The sequence below is a fragment of the Myotis brandtii genome, unplaced genomic scaffold (genome assembly GCF_000412655.1).
Source record: "Myotis brandtii unplaced genomic scaffold, ASM41265v1 scaffold182, whole genome shotgun sequence".
In the NCBI taxonomy this organism is placed as follows: domain Eukaryota; kingdom Metazoa; phylum Chordata; class Mammalia; order Chiroptera; family Vespertilionidae; genus Myotis; species Myotis brandtii.
In genome coordinates, this window is record NW_005356751.1 from 4,282,863 (window position 1) to 4,305,146 (window position 22,284).

General features: G+C 40.0%; 1 protein-coding gene across 1 annotated transcript in view; it reads left to right on the forward strand.

Annotated features, from left to right (window-relative positions):
- The window catches only part of FBN1 (fibrillin 1), a 243,974-nt gene that overhangs the window by 95,397 nt on the left and 126,293 nt on the right, over positions 1-22,284 (forward strand). Inside the window, exon 6 of the mRNA XM_005863975.2 lies at positions 20,367-20,564. Coding sequence (XP_005864037.1) covers positions 20,367-20,564 — 198 coding nt within the window. The remainder of the gene's footprint in view (positions 1-20,366; positions 20,565-22,284) is intronic.

Sequence of the window (22,284 nt, forward strand, 5' to 3'; positions counted from 1 at the left end):
TGGCCATTTGAAAAGTTGGTTAGTTGGGGAAGGCTATTCTGCGTATTAATTTGTCTCTCTTGAATATTTTACTTTATTTTAAGAAGCTTTTTCTAGAGTTAAATCACTCTGTTATCAGCCCCTTTCGGGTGATGATTTCAAAATTATCACCGATAACAGCTATGTACTTGGGACACTTCCAGGTATTTTACATACGGGGGTGGGCAAAAGTAGGTTTACAGTTGTGAGTACACGAAACTGGTTTGTGTTTTTTTTGGTATTATTATTTATTATTGTATTATTTTCCATACCAGCAACTGTAAATCTACTTTTGACCACCCCTGTATAATATTCACCTAAACCTTAACAAGCCTATCAGGGATATATCATCTCCATTTGATACATGAGGGAATTGAGTCTCTCTGAGGTCACTCAGAGCACAGAACTGATACAGGCTGAAATTCAAATCAAAGTTATCTGTCCCTACCCTGAGCTCAACCACTCCCTTTGCTATGAGAAGTACCTGCCAGTGACCTACGAAGAACCTAGTGTTTTGTGCAAGAGATCTCAGGGAACCCCTCTTGTTAAGGTCTCAAAGAGAATAATCTCTAACTGCATTTCAGATGCTTGGAATGTATGCTTTGCCTAGCGGTTTTCCACTTAATTTTAAATCCATGGGTATTTCAAGGGGAATTTAACCCATATGTTTCTGATTCATTTGTACTTAACTCATCAAAGAGGATTGTTTTGTACACTTTAGATTCTTCTCACGAGCACTCTTGAGCTCATATTTGACTGGCATGGGCTGGATTTCCAGTCTGCCAGGGTTGAAGCTTGATTTTAAATCCTTCTTTCCAACCACTATTTCATGGTGGTTTCATCCTGTGAGTGGATGGAAATTGAAGGTGAGTCCTAAAGACTCTTCCAACACTCACCAATATTCCGCTGATGTAAAAAGACAGCCACTAACCTTTCAAGGTCTATTGTGCTCACCTACAACCTTACCTCATGAAGCTTTTGACCCATGTATGGATGTGTTCTATGAGGGGGAAAAATGAACTTCATAGATGCAGCATTTTCCCTTGGAATGGTATAGAGCAAAATTGTCTTTCAGAGATAAGGTGTTTATGGAGCTTAGGTATAGTATTAGTACTTTGGAAAAACCTGTTAGCTTAAAATTCTATTTGGGAGATACTTGAGTTATACTGCTATTGAGAGTTTTCTTCAGAGACTGCCATTTGAAATGCAGAAGGCAAAGCCCGTTTATGATCTCAGCATGTAGATGGGTTGGGTACATTCAGCTCTGATAACCTGCTGAGTTGGAGAATGAATTAACTTTACATGAGTTCATCTAAGGAATGTGTACAGTTGTTGGTAGTTGTGCATGGCCCAAATGGAAGCAAGAACAATTTTTGTTCCAAGTTACAGTTTGGTTCTATGAACATATATGTAGAGTGTCTTCTGTCCCTGGCATTTGGAGATAGGGGATGAGAGGTCTGAGAAAAACAAGAGACTGGAAATTTACCATTCAGTAGGCTTTGTGACATGTACACTTTTAAATGTACCATAAAGCCAAATGGTCTGAGTGCCAAGTAGGCAAAGTACAGGCAATGCACCATGGGAGCTCAGAAGATGATGATGTTTATTTTGGTTGATGAAGTTGGACAGGCTTTCTCCAAAATGAGATGTTTAAGGTTGGGCTTGAAGGATGAGAAAGCTTTTGAAGGGGGAAGGGTATTCTGTGATGAGACAACCAGACATGTTCTCGGGTAATAGAGACAGTTTCAAATAGTTATCCTAGATCCCTGCCCTGGTGTAGACGTGGGCTGGGTGAGTCTGCAGAGGAGAATCAGAATCCTAGAAGTTCATTCTGGGCTCGCAGGAGTTGTGCACACCTCTGAGTAATGAGCAGCGGGATTAGTTTGACAGCCTTTAACTGGGCACAGGTTTGCAGTGCAGGGAGAGTTTTTTAGTCTTGGATCAAAGAAAGGACACTGGAAAGAGGCCTGGAAAGGAACAAGATGTGAAGGAGCAGTGCGTGAAATTTACATAAAAATTAATGTATCAATGGAGGGCGGGAAAGAGGACATATGGAATACTTTCAACAATAAAGATTTTAACAGAGAAATAGAAAGAAAGAAATAACAGAGAAAGCAAAATAAAACAAACACCATAAATATATAGATGAAATTAACAATACATTACACATGGCCTTGTACTTGGAATAGTGTATAAATGCTGGTCAGTTCTATTTGATGTAGAAGAAACCAATCAAATGATGCATCTTATGTGAAAAGCTCTATTCACAGTATCATTTTCATAGCATAAAAAGAGCTTCTATTAGACACAAGATTAAGCATTTTACATACTTTACCTCATATTGTTCTTATGAATACCCTGTCTTATTATCCCCTTTATAATTAAGTAAACTGAGACCAGAGAGTAAATAATTTGCCCATGATCATATAGTTGTATAAGGTACCTGCATCTTAGTTTGCAGAGACAATGTATATGTATGGATGTGGCTTAGCCCTTTCTATCCATAATACTTTTTAGCTTAGGTATAGTATTAGTACTTTGGAAAAACCTGTTAGCTTAGAATTCTATTTGGGAGATACTTGAGTTATACAGCTATAGAGAGTTTTCTTCAGAGACCGCCATTTGAAATGCAGAAGGCAAAGCCTGTTTATGATCTCAGCATGTAGACGGGTTGGGTACATTCAGTTCTGATAACCTGCTGAGTTGGAGAATGAATTAACTTTACATGAGTTCATCTAAGGAATGTGTACAGTTGTTGGTAGTTGTGCATGGCCCAAAGGGAAGCAAGAACAATTTTTGTTCCAAGTTAACAGTTTGGTTCTACGAACATATATGTAGAATGTCTTCTGTCCCTGGCATTTGGAGATAGAGCATGAGAGGTCTGAGAAAAACAAGAGACTGGAAATTTACCATTCAGTAGGCTATGTGACATGTACACTTTTAAATGTACCATAAAGCCAAATGGTCCTAGTGCCAAGTAGGCAAAGTACAGGCAATGAACTATGGGAGCTCAGAAGATGATGATGTTTATTTTGGTTGATGAAGTTGGACAGGCTTTCTCCAAAATGAGATGTTTAAGGTTGGGCTTGAAGGATGAGAAAGCTTTTGAAGGGGGAAGGGTATTCTGTGATGAGACAACCAGACATGTTCTCGGGTAATAGAGACAGTTTCAAATAGTTATCCTAGATCCCTGCCCTGGTGTAGACGTGGGCTGGGTGAGTCTGCAGAGGAGAATCAGAATCCTAGAAGTTCATTCTGGGCTCGCAGGAGTTGTGCACACCTCTGAGTAATGAGCAGCGGGATTAGTTTGACAGCCTTTAACTGGGCACAGGTTTGCAGTGCAGGGAGAGTTTTTTAGTCTTGGATCAAAGAAAGGACACTGGAAAGAGGCCTGGAAAGGAACAAGATGTGAAGGAGCAGTGCGTGAAATTTACATAAAAATTAATGTATCAATGGAGGGCGGGAAAGAGGACATATGGAATACTTTCAACAATAAAGATTTTAACAGAGAAATAGAAAGAAAGAAATAACAGAGAAAGCAAAATAAAACAAACACCATAAATATATAGATGAAATTAACAATACATTACACATGGCCTTGTACTTGGAATAGTGTATAAATGCTGGTCAGTTCTATTTGATGTAGAAGAAACCAATCAAATGATGCATCTTATGTGAAAAGCTCTATTCACAGTATCATTTTCATAGCATAAAAAGAGCTTCTATTAGACACAAGATTAAGCATTTTACATACTTTACCTCATATTGTTCTTATGAATACCCTGTCTTATTATCCCCTTTATAATTAAGAAAACTGAGACCAGAGAGTAAATAATTTGCCCATGATCATATAGTTGTATAAGGTACCTGCATCTTAGTTTGCAGAGACAATGTATATGTATGGATGTGGCTTAGCCCTTTCTATCCATAATACTTTTTCATTGCAATATATGGCATATAAAGGATATATGTCACATACGTATGACTTATGATGCTAATAAAAGTATATACACTGCCTAACATAAGCACTAGAACAATGCCAAAATCTATCTAGGCTTCCCCATCCTCTTTGCTGCTTCATTCTACAGAGGTAGCTACCTCTGTTGTAAATTTTAATGCATATATTTTTCAACTGACACCAACATTGCTTCTGTGTTATCATGGTTTAGGATGAATATATTTATAAAAACAAAATTAGGATAATTTGCATTTCATTCAAACATTTCAATATTGCATTGGTATAGTCTGAAGGTAGCTCAAGATGTAGGAGTCTGAGAAGTAGGACTCTGACACTGATACAAACATCGCTTTAATCGCGAGAGCTGTGATCTAATCCTGGGGGACAAGAAGAGCAAAGAACTAAGAGGAGATAAGCAGTAACAGACAGGGCCTGTTCAAGATTCCATCTGCCATTAATTTGTTTTGTGACATTGAGAAAATTACTTCGCTTCTCTGAGTTTTAACTTACCCTTGCATAAATTGTATGATCTCTTTCAGAAAGGCAAAGTTGTATAGCGGGAAAAGCACTGATTTTTAGAATCAGAAACACCAAAATTAGAATTTGCATGGTGCCACTTAACCTTTGTATAGCCTTAGGCAAGTGCCTTAACTTTATTTTCAGCCTCAGTTTCCCATTCTGTAAAATGGAGTGAGAAAATACCCCTCAGAGAATTGTTATGAGAACTAGGTGAGAAACCATGTAAAAGTAGCCAGTACAATGTATTTTCTTTTCCTTCTTCTATAAGTTTCTTTCCAATTCCAAAATGAGAGATTCCAAGGCTCATCTTATACATAGACTTTTGAAGCACACCAGCTCATAATTATGGAATTTCCTGTATTAACAGGCTAAGCATTTCTCTCAAATCAGACTTGTCATCAGAGGACTTTCCAAGGTCTGGGTGAATCTTTTCAAATTAACAACAGCATCTGGGATTTTTAAAAAAGTACACAAAAACCAGTTCCTCTCATACTCACAAGAGTGAGGGGAAAGGAGTGGAAAGAAAAGTGTAATAAAAGTTCATTTACCACCCTTTTCCTTCCCCTTTTCTGAGCCAAAACAATAGAATATAAAGTTGAGACTTTGTTTTTATTGGTTGTGTAGACCATCTGTGCTTGCATGAAATATCACTACTGTTGCCATATTTAAAGATTGAATAGTTCCCCATGTCGATTTGAATGCAGTAATTACCTTTCAGTGACCTTCCAGTCTCTCCCTACCCATAAACCTCCTTGGCATTTACATAGTTCTTTGATTTCTTCTCAGTACATTCTTATTGATGTATAGTTTGAAATTGCCACTGTTTGGGAATAACTCCAAAATTCCATTAGTTCCAGATGTCCACTGTATTTGTTTATATTTTATGATTGTTATGGTAACAAATCAAATACATATAACCTTTGGGAATCTAGGGGAGGGGATAGTGGTCTTTTATTTTTCAGTTAAGGGTAGTACATGGGGCACATCCCATTTAAAAAATATCTCGAATGTTTAGAAAATTGAATAGAGAAACATGGTCTTTAGAGGTATCACTGAGCTTATTTTAAAAAATGGAATGCATTTTACAAATGAAAGCTGGCATAACTCTTGTGATGGTTATGGTGCATTTGGCCATTTCCATGCTGATTAATTTTTAAAATGTGTGTACATCAGAGAGCAGAGTATTAAGGCAGATTAGCAGAGTCTATTCATGTCCCAACATTAGACACTTTATCTAGTTGCCAGGAAGGAAAACTAGGTTGATTTTTAGAATATGAGTTCATAAAAGAACAGTATCTGGACTTCTCTTTTGAAGTTAGGTGTTTGTTTATGCACTTGACCAGTTTTGCTCAATCGTTTTGCTCGCAATCTTTAAAGTACATGCAATATAAAAATTTCTAAAATGAAATATTTTATTCTTGGGTCATTCATTCATATATGTCAGATGAGTACAATATCCATGCACTTGGTGTCTCAGTTAGGAATCAGTTTAGATGAAGTAATGGGAAACCCAACCATAGTGGTGTAAGCAAGTAGGGCTTAAGTTGTCTTACGTCACAAGTGAATTTGGAGATATCAAAAATGTGATCAAGGATCAAGGCTCTTCTTTCTTTCTACTTTACCATTCTTAGTGCATGAATTTTTGTCCCCACAATTGCAGTTTGGAAGATGGACTTCCAGGCATCACATTTTCTAGAAGGGATGAAGGACAAGGGGTAATCCAGATGAGTATGTCTCATTATATCAGAAAATGAAAAGCTTTCCTTGACTATCCATCCTGCAGACCTCCACTTGCATCTTATTGACCAGACCTAGGTACATGTCCACTCCTAGCTGGAGAGTAGCTAAGAAGAAAGAGATTGTGGAGATAATAGAACTTGCTCAGAGCAAGGGCTTCATGTATCCAGGCTGGGACTTGATCTGCATGTTGACCTTAACTTTTGCTCTATTTTTAAAATCCCAACTATTGTTCACAAGACAGGACAGGCAACAGAGTTGAGATGACTTAGAACAAATCTATCAACACTACAAACAGATTAAAAGATGTGTGTCCGGTAGACTGTGGATCAATGACATAATCTATTTTTAAGAATTGCAGAATACATGTTATCTTTAGCAATGGTATGTGTGGAAGAGAAAATAGAAGAACTAGTGACTCTGCTAGGTCTTTCATATAAATGGATTTGTTGCCCTGACCGGTTTGGCTCAGTGGATAGAGCGTCGGCCTGTGGACCAAAGGGTCCCAGGTTCGATTCCAGTCAAGGGCATGTACCTTGGTTGTGTGCATGTCCCCAGTGGGGGGTGTGCAGGAGGCAGCTGATTGATGTTTCTCTCTCCTCGATGTTTCTAACTCTCTATCCCTCTCCCTTCCTCTCTGTAAAAATTCAATAAAATATATTTTTTAAAAAATAAATGCTCTCTATCCTCCCTTCCTCTCTGTAAAAATTCAATAAAATATATTTTTTAAAAAATAAATGGATTTGTTTACTACTCATACAACCCTAGGAGGTAGAGGAAACTAACTCAGAGAGGGTAACGGTTCAGTGTCTTGTTGATAATCAGAGTTTGAGGATTCAATTAAAGTATGATAGGTTCAAGGAATCACAAACAGTTAATTATGGCTTGGGCAAAGTGAGCAAATAGTGCAAAAGATGATGGATTTAGACTAACTTGAAGATTTAGACGAACTTGTTTTCATCATTCGTTCATTCATTCATTCATTCATTCATAAATACTTATTTGTTTATGATGGGCCCACAGACTATTCTAGGTCCTGATGATACAAAGTTTAATGAGATAAAATATTTATCCTTAAGACTCACAGTTTGATGAAAGACAATTATATAAACCAGTGATTAAAGATAATTCTATAATAAATCAGTGATTACCGTTGAGCTTAACTACTAACACAGTGGAAGAGGAAAGTGGTGAGGGAAGACTTCCAGAAGAGGAATTTGCTGGGCATATAGATTGGTAACAGCTCTGTGAGTTGAGGAACTACATACAGTTCACTCAGTGTTGCTACAGAGAATCTGCACTCAGAAGATGAAGCTGGGTGGTCCTAACTTAGGTTCTAACTTAAGTTCACACCTGCAGGGTCAGGGAAAATGGGGCTCTACAATAAAGCAGCAACAGTTGGGTTGCAGAGGACGGGCAGATTAAGAAGCTGTTGGGGTGGTAAATTTCACAGAGTTTGCAGTGATGATGAAGATAGGGTGTGAGGGCTTCTGTGATACCCCCAACCAAGTTTGTAGACTTGATATGGGCTATGGTGATGCCCTTCAACAAAGTAAGAAATGTGGGAGGAGCCAGTCTAGGAGGAAAAAAGCTCAGACATCTTTCTGCGCACACACTACCCTTCTTAGATGATGAAAACAACCCTTTCTCCCTAATCTGGCTGCTGCTTTTCTGGCTCAGGCCACCAGGGCACCTGAGTGGTTCATGGTTCAGCCACTTAAAGTCCATCAGACAGGTGGAGTGTCTGACTCAAGATGCACAGCAAATGAGTTGCTGAGCTGAGACTGGGAAGCAGCCTCCTTGACTTTTTAGGCCTTCTGCCTTTCAGTTCTACCATTGTATGTATTCTACCTACATAGGGCAGGCATGTAGCAGTATATGCCTGCTGATGTTGGGGGGAAATCAGCTAGAACTTTGTGTGTTACTGAGAGTTAGCCACTGACTTATATATGTCTGTGATCATTTTCCTGCAAACTTATCTGTTTCTGGGTGGCCCCCTCTTGAGTTACAACTAAAAGGATAGCTTGCCGAAGTGGTTTTATGTTTGGGATTGTGTTACTAATTGGGAGGGGTTTTATATTTTCACTTTTCTTTGAGAATGAAACATCACACATTTCATAAAACTCTTTCTGATAAATATGGACGATTATGTAAGTAGTGCCACATTCTTCTTAATGACTTGTTAAACAGTACAGGGGCTTGGTACCTTTTTTGAGCAATGGATACTTTTAAGAATCTGATGAAAGCTGTGGACTCTCTTCCTCCAAAAAGGCACAAATGCACACCCATGTTGGGTCAGATCCATCCAGCTGGTTACAAATAAGGAAACCAGCTTTTGCAGAAAGGGAGATTGATTGTGAGGAACCTGGGGTGTGCCAGGAACCCCAGGGCAGTGGTGCACTGTGGCTTGATTGAGGGCTGGAGGCAGGAACCAAGTGCTCTCTGTCTCTCCCTGGAGCCACAGGCTCTCTGTCCTCCCTGCCGACCTTGTTCCTACTCCATGTAAATGGCTTGCTATGTGCTTCCTCTTCTACATACTGGCCCACAGCTCCGGAGGTAACATCATCTGAGGTTCCAGACAGATTAAAACCAGTGTTTTTAAATCCCAGTTCCAAATTTCTGGAAGAGAGCATGCGATTGCTGCACGTGGCTCCAGCACTCAGACACCAGGCCCCCTCGACTGTGTCCAGATCTGTCACACGGGTGCATGTGACGCGTGCACAATGTCAGGGCACTTTTGGATGCCCCGAGTCCCAACTGTGGTCTTCAGGTTAAGAACCCTGGACTAGAGAAATTTGAATGCTAATAGCCCAGCAGCACTACCTTTTAGGCATAAAACTTTCAGAAAATGGAACATACATTTGAGTAGAAGGTATTTGCACAAGCGTAGAGACTATGAACACTTGCTCTGTGCAGAGTTGTGAAGTTTGAATATCAGTAGTGAAATCCCAGGATGGTGAATATGATGTAGATTGAATTATAACTCTCTCCAAGGTCGTTGATATTTTATTCCTAACTTTTACCCTTAAAGGTTTGGAAATTCAATTTTAATTATTGTTAACATGCCTCGTAAATATCCAGGGGAATACAATATAGACCTGTTCATACGTCCAGAGAGCCAGAATCTGGCTTGAGTTGTTTTTCTTCCACAGTTGGAGAAAATTGTGGTGTTCGGCTTGCCTCTTGGGGCATGTTAAACCACTTTTAATGCTGTCTCTTATTATTTTCTAACCATATGCACTTTCCGCACATATCTAACTAGCTGCCTCAGATGAAACCCCAGTGTCTGGCCAAGCTGGTGTAAATCTTCAGTAAGTGGTAAGAGGGAACAGAGTAGCACAGTGCCTCTAATGTTCAGACAGTGCACAATTTAATAGTTAGACCTCGTCGTCTCAGGAGCAACTTCAGATTTTTTTCCAGTCCTATAGAATGGAAATTTCTGAGCTGTACTCCCTTCTCCCACTGGCTGCACCAGGCAACACTTCATTGAAACTAGATTGGCCTGTCTGCCTGGATAGTGTGGTGGTGATATTTAGCTCTTCAGATCATTAACCTGGGATGTGTGGGACATAATTATTGCTTCTAAAGAGCATAGCACATATCTATCAAATTGCTATTCTATGCTGTACAACAGTAATCACCTAAAAAACATAATGTCCCAGTACATCAAAACCTGTATGGTATAGGGAAGCTGCCGAGAAACCACGGTGCTCATCCAGTTAGTGGCATGTTCTCAGTCCACGTGGTAGGTCCCAAAGGCTGACCAAAAGATAACAACAAAAAGGCAGTTTTGAGTTTCTAAATGCAGCTTTGTCTTTGGCCTGAGAAAATCAGCCTTCTGCCATATTTTGGTATATGAGCATGCACAGATTTTTTTTTAAAATAAGGAATCTTCTTTTGTTGATTAATTAAACCTACATGATTGGATTTTGGTACCACTGCCTCTCCCATCCCCTATGTCCATGCCTGTCTTCTGCATGGCTCAATCATGTGTTCTGAGTAATGCTGTACTTTCTTCTTACTTGTCTGTCTTCAGTTGAGTTCAGTGCCAAACCCTGAGCTGGAAACAGTCTCAGGAATTTTTCATTCATCAAGATATTTTCTTCCAAAGAAAAATTCTGAGACTGGGAGGGTCACCTTGAGAACTGTGTGATGATATATTAGCATAGTTCAGTGGTGCATGTCTGTGTGTGTGTACTTGCATGTGTGTGTACTTAGTTCAGTGGTATATCTGTATGTGTACATGAGTATGTGTGTACTTTTGTAGTTTTGTGTACGTGTGTGTGTGTGTGTGTGTGTGTGTGTGTGAGAGAGAGAGAGAGAAGCAACCTATTATCATATACCCATAAGCAAATAAAAGTTTGCTAAAAAGCCAATTCTAGACATAACACTTCCCAACCAATGTATGTGAAGGCTCTCAATGTTGTTTTTCTGCCTTGATATTACAAAAAGACCATATTTATAGGAGGCATGGCTTAGTTGTGGTTAAATGGCTAAACCTTTGTCCTTGCTTTAAGTTTTCCACCCGACCTCTGACAATTGATAGTATCACTGGAACATGGTATGTACCTATATCCTGTCGCATGAGCTTAGCTGGCAGGTGGAATGCCAGTGGTTGTGGGCTCCCTTGCCCTGTCAGTTCAGAGGTGCAGAGTGCAGCTGCTCTGGGAGAACTCTCACCTGTCGTGCCAGGACTCCGTCACTTAGTGTTGGTCTGATCCATGTGTACTTAACGCTCAGGTTTCTGTGAGAATTGGCCAAATGTGTTTGAAGTAAGAATTTCAACCATGAAGTTTATATATAAGTATCTGACTGTGATATGACTAAGTGCTTGCTCACAAAGAGGAAGGGAAGGGCAAGAAATGTAGTAAAAAAGCTAAAATACACAGACTAAGGTTTACTCCGTTACACATAGGTTCTGCTTTATTTTGATAGCCTCTATATTTACAGAGGCTAATATTGTTTTGTGCAGGGCCAGATCATCAATTCAAATCACTTGTCCTATACCAGGTATTTGATTGTAAAGTGTGAAGAACTTTCACACTGAATATTGGTAGGTAGAGCCTCATCTTCCCACAGGTTCTCCATTTCAGTGAGTGGCTGGCCGTATGTCCAGCTACCAAAGCCAGACACCCAGGAGTCATTCCTGTCTCTTGTTTCCCTCACTCACATCCAATCCACCTTTAAGTGCTCTTGGTTCTACCCCCCAAAGACATCCCACCTGCCACCTGCTCTTCATTTTTATGCCACCACCTTCGCCTAGTCAACACCATCTCTCACCTCAGATCCTTCAGTAGCCTCTTTGCAAGCTTTCCCATTTCCATCCTTGAACCCTCCAAGCAGCACTCTTTAAAAATAACACATCGTGTTTTCTGTGGCTTCCTGTTGAACTTAGAGCCAAATCCAAACTCCTACTCTAGCCTGGAATGTGCTGTGGATTCCAGTCCCTGCCGAACGTTCCAACCTCCTGGAGTGCCCCTTAGTCTTTGCTCTCTGAACTCTGGTCACAGTGGCCTCCTCTTGTTACTAGAGAAGCCAGACTGTCTCCTAGCTCAGAGCCACTGTTCTTGCTGCCTCCTAAACCTGGAAAGCACTTACTGTCACTTTGCATAGCTGACTTACTCTCATCCTTTAGGCTCCAGTTAAATGTCATCTCCTCCAAGAAATCTTCTCTGATAATTCTACCAAGATAGGTATCCTCAGTTACTCTGTATCACAGTAGTATGCTTATTTCATTTGCAGACTAAATCACATCCTCAAATCTAATATTACTTTAAGTATATTTACCTATTGACTATCTCCCCTACCACACTGTGAACCCATGTGGTGTAAGTACATTCTCACTGTTATGCAATAATCACCACCATTCATCGTCAGAACTTTTTATTATCATCTCGAAGTGAAACTCTATACCCATTAAACAAGAACTCCTCATTTCTCCCTCCCCCAGCTCCTGGAAACCACAATTCCACTTTTTGTCTCTATGAATTTGACTATTCTAGGTACCTCATATTAGTGGAATATTTTGAATCAATTTATTTTATTGCTCCTTTACTAACATAGGCCTTTACCCTCTATATAGAAAAATCTCATTTATAAGAATAATTTCCCAATTTTATTGATAAAATATTCTACTAGGATCCTTCAGAAATTTAATTGACTTTTGGAAGAACTAATGTTTGGAAATTAAACCATATTACAAGGCACTTTTAAGATATACAAGTTGATCTAATATCATTGATCATAAGGCCCGTTACTCTTCTGTCATTAATCTGGCTTTTGGATTGTAGAGAATCTTCTATACTTGGTGGCATTGAAGAAAATATAAAAGAACAAATAGCTCAAATGGTTGCATGATACTATTGTTTTTTTCTTGCTGTTCAATAGCTGATGCTCTTCAGTGAAACTGTAGTTTGGTTTCATGGGGCGCTCATACAAGCCATTTAAAAAGTGAATAAATAGGAGCCAGCTGGTTCTTTAGCATGGAATTTGCAAACCATTAAAAACGAAGACACTCGCTATCATTTTATTATCTTGACGGTAAACATATCACTGAAACCAGAATTTGACTTCTGTTCACCTTCCACCCATTTTTCCTCCTAGTAAAAGTAGTTGAGAGATAACTTTTGGGGGAAATGAAAATCAGTACTGACTTAAAGGATATCCAGTGAGGGAACAAATAATGTCAGGTAAATGATTATTCGGAAATGAGATATCCTCTTTCCTGGACAAGATTGCTTACTGTTTTCTTCAGCATGCAACAGAATAAAATGTGGTAACAATTTTCTGGAGTTGAATTGCTGCCACACATAATTGGGTCCCACAGAACTGTGGCCTGGGTTTTGGTGAATTATGTAGTATGCATTTTTAAAATTTATTTTTTAAATTTATCTTTATTGTTGAAAGTATTACAGTTGTCTCCTTTTCCCCTCCATTTGCTGTTTTAAATAATATTTATGTTAACATTTATAATGGTAATACTTTTCACTTAGGAATTAAAGAAGTTAATAGGTAAGATACTAACATATAGTTTGTTTTATTTATGCTTCATTTCTAAAGTGCTTTTAAAAACCATTCATTATAATTAAGCTGTACTTCAAATACAGTTGGTTAAAGATCAATATTTTGCATATTATAGTATAGTAAAGTTTTACAGTTCATATTCTTTAAATAACATTGTGTAGACCACATAGACCATGCTCAATAGGTAATCTTTCATGTAGTATTTCATAGAAATGTATGGATTGGAAAGGCATATTGTCATTTAAAGAAACACATAACTTGAATGAAATGGGAGAGGCAATATTGCCTAGTAAAAGTAGCCCAGAAAGGAATTCCCACTCCCCCCAAATTTTTATTCTGAAAAATTTCAAACCTACATTAAAGATGAAATACAAATAAACCTATATGCCTTCCACCTACATTAAATATTTGTTAATCTTTTCCACTTTTATACACATAATACTCTCTATTTATATGTATATGTGTATATTTATACAAATATAAAATGTATTTATATATAATATATGTATGTACAGTAGTAGTATATGTATACATTATTATATAGTATTATATAGTATTCTAGGGGCCCAGTGCACGAATTCATGCACCTTGAAAGGAACTGTGGGCCACGAGGCTGTGGTGGGCACAGGGGCCAGTCTCAGCCCATCCTCTGCACTCCCACCTGGCCCCTCCCGCCACAGCCCTGCTCTCACCTCTGCCGCTCCCATGCGCTGATGGCGCCGGCCCGCTTGCACCTGCTGACAACGTGGAGTGATTGGGGCTGGCACTAGCAGTGGGTGCAAACAGGGCTGGCACTGTCAGCGGGTGTGAGCGTCAGCTGCTGCCCCCAATCGCCCTTCAGGAGCAGGGGAAGGTGGAGAAGCCCTCAGGGGCAATCAGGGCTGGCAGCCGCTGCTTGCACCTGCTGATGGTGCCGAGCAATCGGGACCAGTGCCAGGCACCGGCTGTGGTTGCGAGCGGGGCCGTTGCCGGCAGCAGGTGCGAGAGTCAGCTGCCAGCCCCGATCGCCCCTCAGGAGCAGGGGTAGGTAGAGAAGCCCTGAGGGGTGATTGGGGCTGACAGCTACCACTCACACCCGCTGACGTGCTGAGCGATCGGAGGCCAGCGCCGGGTGCTGGCAGCGGGTGCAAATACTGGGTGGGACCACGGTGCATGGGAGCAAAGAATTTTTAGTAACCACCAGAGGCTTGCCCGGATGACAGCACCCAGTGCCCCACCTTGGTCTGGTGCTTCAGCTCATCTGCTCCACCATCCCACTGCGGCCGACGCCCACCATGTTTCCACCATCCCACTGCGGCCGACGCCCACCATGTTCTGCCTCTGCCGCCTGCTGCTGTCCCCCGCACCCGCCATGTTCCACGTGCACCCCCTGGTGGTCAGCGCATGTCATAGTGACTGCTTGTTGTTCGGTTGCGCCCTTCAGTCTATTTGCATATTAGGGTTTTATATAAATAGATAATACTGTACATTATTATTATTTGTATACATATAATTATACATATGTATATATATAAAATTGTTTTGATGAATCACTTGAAAATTAAGTTGCATACATCATAACACTTCATCTCTAAACAATAAGGACATTCCCGTATATAATACAATATCATGATCACATCTAAGGGAACAACGATTCCAAAATATCATGTAGTAGCAGCCCATATAAAATCTTCCCCTTATTTCTTTTTGAGACAGTATCCAATTAAGGTTTGATTATTATGTTTTTTAAATCTAAAATAATCCCTCTACCACCTTCTTCTCTTCCTCCTTCTCCTTCTCCTTCTTCCTTTCCTTCTTTTTCTTCCTCTTCCTCTTGCTCTTCTTCTTGTTCACAGCTGGGGGTCATTTACTTTTGGAAAAGTTCAGGACAGTTGCCTTTGAAAATCACAGATTTTGCGTTTTCTGATTCCTTCCTCATGATGTCGTTTATCTTGTTCTTCTATCCCTGTGTGCCCTCTCAGCTGGAACTTAGGTTTGGACGCTTGCTTTGATTAAGGTTTGACTATTTTGGGTATACCAGTAAACTTCATAGATAATGCTTAATACTTTACGTATATTTCATCAAATCAGGACCTGTGGACCTAAGTTTGATCATTCGGTTAGGATCTTGGTTGGAGAATGCCCCTGGAGTTCCATCCAGGTAGTAGCTCCAGCACTGGACAGGGAAGCAGGAGGTAGGGGTTTATGGTAGTGGAGTGATGCCATGTATATAAATGTGCTTTCTAACACTGTGAATTCAGTTGACTATTAGGACAATGGAGTAGTGTGTGTTAGCCTTATTAAATTTTGGTTTGTTGTTTGGTTAGTGAGCTTGTGGAGAATATAATTAATAAAGAACATAATAAAGTGTCTCAAAATCAGTCAACACTAAGGAAATAAACACTATTTTGCCGTGATTAGAAGGGTGGTCCTGGTTGGGAGATACTAGGTTGTGTTGAGTGTCAGTGATTCCAGGGTTAGAATCACATTTCTAGGGTTAGACTTTTAGGTAAGCAGCCAGCTACCTTGCAAACACCTCCAATTAACAATGGAACATAAGCTCTTCTCAATAAAGTTTAAAAAAGAAATAGAGATGCATTCAACTGAGATCCCTAGAAGGCAAAATCACTTTGGGGGCTTATGCAAAATATGGATGCCCTTTCCCAGTGCCACATCTACTGTGTCGGATTCCATGGGGGAGGCCCAGGCATCAGTATTTTGCAGACCCCCCCCTCCCCGAGGGGATTTGGTTATGTCCTAAGGTTAAGAATGATTGGAGTAAGAAGAAATAGCAGTTATGAGACTGATTATGATCATGGAACTTCTTTGCCTTACTTTTCTTCAGACTAACAGTTCTCTGAACTCTTTCCTGGGAAGGATGTATTAAAATTCCATATACTAGGAACTTAGGCAAACCAGTGCGCCCCAGGGCAACCTACCTGGAAGAAAGAAGCATGGCGGTGACCCTCTCTGTCATGAATAAATTGATATCACATCCTTTCGTTTGTAATTTTTATGAAAAGGATTTAAAATAATTGGAGCCTAGTGCCCATAATTATATCCTTGTGCCTTCCCTGCAGTTTGTGGTTTCGTGACTGGGCAGGAGTGACAAGAATTCATTGGACCACAGAATATGCTTTGTGAATGATGCATTTGCTTCAGAGTGAAGTCTGAATACAAATGAAGATGACATAATTCTGTATGTCACAGCATTCTGAGCTGCAGAGCTGAGAAGGAGCTGAGGGTCGAGGCGGACACACGTTGGTTCGATCTCAAGCACTGAGGCCAAATCTGTTGGGACTGGGGAACAATCCTTGAGCCTAACCACTCAGAATGGGAACATTTAGAGGCAGAATTTCCCATGAACTAGCTATACTAGGGTAAGCCAGTTAAAAACAAGTAAAATTGCATTTTAATTTTGGAAAGGCTTGGACTGTTGCCCTAGTTCATGGAGGTCTTATATGGAAGTGATTGTAGAGCAATTTGCAAACAGCCAGTCTTTTTAGTACTATATTTTAGTTGCATTAGGAATAATGATTTACGTTGAAGGAATGAGTCAGATGTTACCAAGCTTTAAATAAGGCACATTCCCTGTCTATCTGGGACTATCTGAAAAAAAATAAAAAGGGTATGTAAATTTAGCCTGTTATCATGTAAGTGCTATGGGAATAATTGTACATAATTGGATTATTAGGAAGAAATTGGAAGTGTGGGCAGATTTTTTCCCCCCTGTGGTTGGAGTATTGTACCAAATGCAGCATAGCTTTGGCCATTTAAATGAAGTATGGGACAAAAAACACATGCTGCCAACTCGGAATGGCATTTGAAAACCACATTGATACAGCATTGACCTTCCAAGAGATTTTTAGATCCAACTCATCCAGATTATGCCTCTCCCTCTGCAATCAGCCATTTTTATCGAAAATATGGCTCTATAAATACATTGATGTCCACTTACTAATCTGCACTGGCAAATGAGCTGGGTCTTTGTCCACAGTGATAAGGATCTAGAGTGGCAATGTGTTAAGTCCATAAATTTTGTTATACACACTCAAACTATTTGCCAAATATCCAGAATATTTAATAAAGATTGCTCCCTATGAGCTCTAGAGATGACTAATGAATATTGTCAGAATTAACAAGTGCCGTTTCTATTCCATGTGTTCCATATTGAAATGAGAGCAAGATGTTGTTGACCCTGGAAAAGTCTTAAGGGTTATTTTTCTTTTTGTGAAGGCCTTCCAATGAGGAATTCATGTCTGAAGTCATGAACCAGTGTTAGACAGGACTGAATCAGATTTTCCTAGCGTTTTTGTTTTGTGCCCTGATTTTGTTAGTGTCACTCACAAAACGCAGGGTTTTCACCTACCCTGAATCTTTGCATATATAATTCCTTAGGGTGTCTTGGCAAAATGAAGAGGGAAAACAAATCCAAGCAGTGTTGAAGAGAGGGTTTTTAATTAAACTTCATGTTTCATTATGTTTTTTAAAGATTGAAACTGGCATGCCAACATGAATCTGTTTGATTAAAGCATTTGCCCTTGTCTCAATTCATTAAGAGGGGAAAAAAAGAAATAAACCTAAATTTTCTTCCTTGTTACCTAACATGGAAGGTTTTATTTGTTTTTTAAGTAAAAGATTGTGTTGCTGTGATCTTTCTAGCCTCAGATTTAAGATCTGTATAGTCATAAAAATCTTGATGGCTGTGCATCAAGAGACAACATTTTTCATGCTAAAGGAATTCATCAGTAATATACACTGAATATTGTGTATAATAATGAAAAATTGGAAGCAATTTAAATGACATACAGTAACAAAATTACTGAATAAATTATTCTGTAACTTCTTGGAAAATTATGCCATCAGAATCATATTTTGGAATACTATCTATAAATATAAAAGCCAAAGCGACTGAATGACCGAACAACTGGTAGACTGGTCGCTATGATGCACACTGACCACCAGGGGGCAGATGCTCAATGTAGGAGCTGCCCCCTGGAGATCAGTGCGCTCCCACAGTGGGAGCATCGCTCAGCTAGCTTACTGAGCGGTTGTGGCAGGCGCAGTGGTCTGGGATAAGCAGAGCAGTGCAGGCTCCTCCCCAGCCACCTGCTGCTTCGTGTACTACTACATCCCTCAGGGGATGTCAGACTGCCGATTAAAAATACACACATGTAAAAGTATGTATATCAGATCATATAACCAATATGGTATCAAGGGTTTCTTTATGTGTAATTACATGTAAGGGCTATGGGAATAATTGTGAATAATTAGATATTTAGTATTGTCTTATTTATATGTTACTGCTTTTGCTAATTGTCTGAAATAATTATTTTTGAATCAAAAATACATGATAAAATATTAAAATAGAAAAAGAAACACTATATATCAGAGAAGTATTCATTGAATGACTATAGGTCATATGTGGAAGGATTGAGCCAAAGAAAGAAAGATGACTTTAGCATTGCCCTTTGTCCCATGTAGTTCCTGCATCGAAGAGCAAACTGCCGTGATGCTGAGTGACGTTTTCTTTGCTGACAGAATGAGATGAAGGCAGAGATTTTATTCAACAGCTCAAGCATTTAATTTCTGTATTCTTGTTTGAATTCAGTATCGAGGGAGGAAGATAGCAGATTTTCAACAGATATGGCATTATGGAGAATATTAAAATATACCTAGAACTTGACTATATAAAAGTAAAAAATAATCAGGTGGGTGAAATATACATAAACAAAGTAAAAAGAAAAACTGAGGAAGTGTCAAGAAGGTGGGCTGGGAAAGGTGGGCGGGGCCCGAGCATATAGAGAATTGAGGGGAACAAAGGTCTAAGGTTAGTCTTGCAGTACTATCATGAAGACTTGTCCTTAATAAATTGCATGTCTCTGTTCCATGAGCTACTTAGAGAAAGAAAGAAAAAAATAAAAATGAAAACATAACCTAGGGTTTCATTGGCACACACAGGGATGTTCATAAAACCATAGAATTCAGTGGGGGAAAGGAACTTACTGAGGTCATCTAGTCCATCCCAAGACTCTCAGGAAACACTCTATCTGTATCTGTGTACTTCCAAAAATGACACAAGGAATCTTTCAGTGTTGGGTAGTGGATGAGAGCCCATGAGACTTGCCACAGCCCAGCCTCCCTTATCAGTTGAGGCCATTGTAGAGCAGAAGGGGACATTATCGTCCCAATTTCTCCCACAGGAGACAGAGGACAGCCTGGCTTTGGTCTTCTGTGTTCCCCATATCTTACTCTTTCTTGCTTTCTTGTTGGTTGCTGAATCCAGATGGACTTTCTCCCTTATACAAAAAAAAGGCAGATCTTGAGACTCCTTGGAAATTCTCCTGTGACCTTCCTTAGCTTATTTCTGTTTGCTTTAAGATGTTCCTTTTGCCCAGGGATTATAATGATTTCAGACCATTGTCCGTACTCTTTATATCCAATACCTCATGTCTTTAACATGACTAAATAAAAAAACACACCTTTTTTGGTTGTTTACTTGTTTTTGTATTTGAAATACTCTTTATATCCAATACCTCATGTCTTTAACGTGACTAAATTAAAAAACAAACAAACACCTTTTTTGGTTGTTTACTTGTTTTTGTATTTGAAATAAGACAGGCTCAGTTCAGGAGAAACAGGTAACTATTTCTTCGTTTAAGGAACTCCCAAGAAGAAGGGGTCATGAGTTGCCTCGCTGAAGGTTCTTAAATTCTTTGTTTTCACAGCCTGAATAATAATAGACTGTGAGCTCTGTGAGGGCAAAGACTTTGTCTCCTAATCACGGAATCATCTAATCAGACATCGGGCTGATTCTTAGTAGGCACTGATACCTTTTCCTGAGTGAGCGGACATGTAATAATGTCATCATGTTATATTTGTATAGCACATCTCAGGTGTAGTATCTGTTAGTTCGTCTGATCCTCACAACAGCATCTTCTAAATGGGTAGGAACTGATGTGTCTATCCCCATTTTGTAGGAGAGGGAAATGGGGTTCAGAGGTAGAATGGACTTCCCGAGGCATCATATGAGGTCAGTGATTTGGAGTTAAGCAAGATGGGGCACAGGGTCCCTCTGCAGGATGGTTCTGGTTTTCTGGACTTTCATGGCTTCCTTCTTCTTTATTTTCAGATTACAGGACAGGCCCGTGCTTCACTGTGGTCAGCAACCAGATGTGCCAGGGACAGCTCAGCGGGATTGTCTGCACAAAAACCCTCTGCTGCGCCACCGTGGGCCGAGCCTGGGGCCACCCCTGCGAGATGTGCCCTGCCCAGCCCCACCCCTGCCGCCGCGGCTTCATTCCCAATATCCGCACAGGAGCTTGTCAAGGTAAACCCCAGGCTGGTGGAGTTATTAATGGATTCATCTTGTTTGCTCTGGAGGGCCATTCTCCAACAACGTTGGAGAGAATGGAAAAGCAGCGTCAGAGACATAACTTCACGATTTCGCTGACGGCATGACATCCAACTTAGGCGTTAGAAGTGTGGCTCTCCCTGGATTTTCCTTGCCAGCAGTTTCTCCTTGGGACCCCAGAGGTGCTTCCCTGAGGTGCTATGACTCTAGTTCCAGCAGTGCTGCGCATTACAACAATGCTGTGGATGCACACAAAGCAAAAGTTGTGGTCAAGGTCGTTTGTTTTTCTTGATTTTTTCCCCCTTCATATAAAATCGTTGGAGTTTCCCTGTCTCCTAGGTTGTACTCAGTTGACCTGAAGAAAATTGCATCTCTTTCCATTTTACTGTTGCATCTCTCTCCATTTTATGGGCTACATTATGCTTTTTTTCTTTACAAGTCAGAAATAAATTAGGCTTTGGTTCACAGTTTTAAATATCCCCAGATGTTGCCTGCTTGCTTCTTCTCCTGCCTCCCCTAGAAGCCCTTACTCTGTTTTTGGCTTTTACTCCTGTTCTTCCAGCTGTACAAATTCTTTTATTGTCTGGATGTCTGGCAGGAAACAGGAGGAAGTGAACGGAGGCAGCCGTGCACTAAACTGATGGGCCTGAAAACTCCCAGGCTGTCTCTGTTTCCTTTAAACATCTTCGGTGCTTTTTTAGCAAGTTGCAATATTTGCAGAAAATTCAGGGTATGCTTTTCTGAGGCAAATAGAGACTAGTTTGGTTTTGCTCTATATGTTAATTCTAAGGGTAATATGCAATAAAACAGAACTTGAGCTTAATCACACAGTCCTATGGGTCTCCATTAAATGAGACGTCAATAAATTCATCTCCTGAGAAACACTGTTGAGGCTGGCTTCTGGCTTCTATGTACAACATACGACTCCTTTGGATGTATCCTTCTCAATGTCAGAAACAGCAAGAAGTCACTTTGAAACCCAAGAATTACAAAGCAGTTGATTGTGTGATTTTATAAGATAGGGTAAATTTAGTTCCCCTTTTCTTTGGTGCCTTTCGCTTTTCTCATCCTTAGAAAGTCCCAGTGAATTTTGAAGAAATTCTTGGCCTTGGTGTTCTGAGGTCAGCTAATGCCCATGAACTCACTGACTGACCAGGGAGCCAGAATTTGAGTGCCCCAGCTGCCCATCCATGAGTCAGAGGCTGAGGTGCTAAGATATTTTGGGGGAAAGAGAATGAAGAGGGAGAGGAAAGAGCTACTGCTCTTTAGCTTTGCTATTCATTTAATACAGTCTGGACTTTTCCAGCATTTTCTTTCTGTCCCTCCCTGACTCTGCTATTCAACATCCAAGAAAAAAAGCATTTTATAAGAAAATTTGTGAAAAGCCATGGAATAAAAATGGTAGTTGTATTGCCACGTTGTGAATGAAATTCTTCATCTCCACCCTGAGGGATTCTGCTGTCAGCTTGGGGCTCTGTCTCCTTGCTGGTGTTGTGAGTCCTTGGGCCAGATGTAAGGGGCTGTGGGCAAAAGGGTTTATCAAGGAGCTTATTGGGTCTTCATTTTTAGAATGTATGGCCAGTATAGAAGTGCCCTCATCTATATTTCCTCTTGGCCAAAAATCACAATCAACAAGACTATATAATTTTGCTTCTATGTACAATCTTAATTTTAAATAACATTTGAATAAACATAT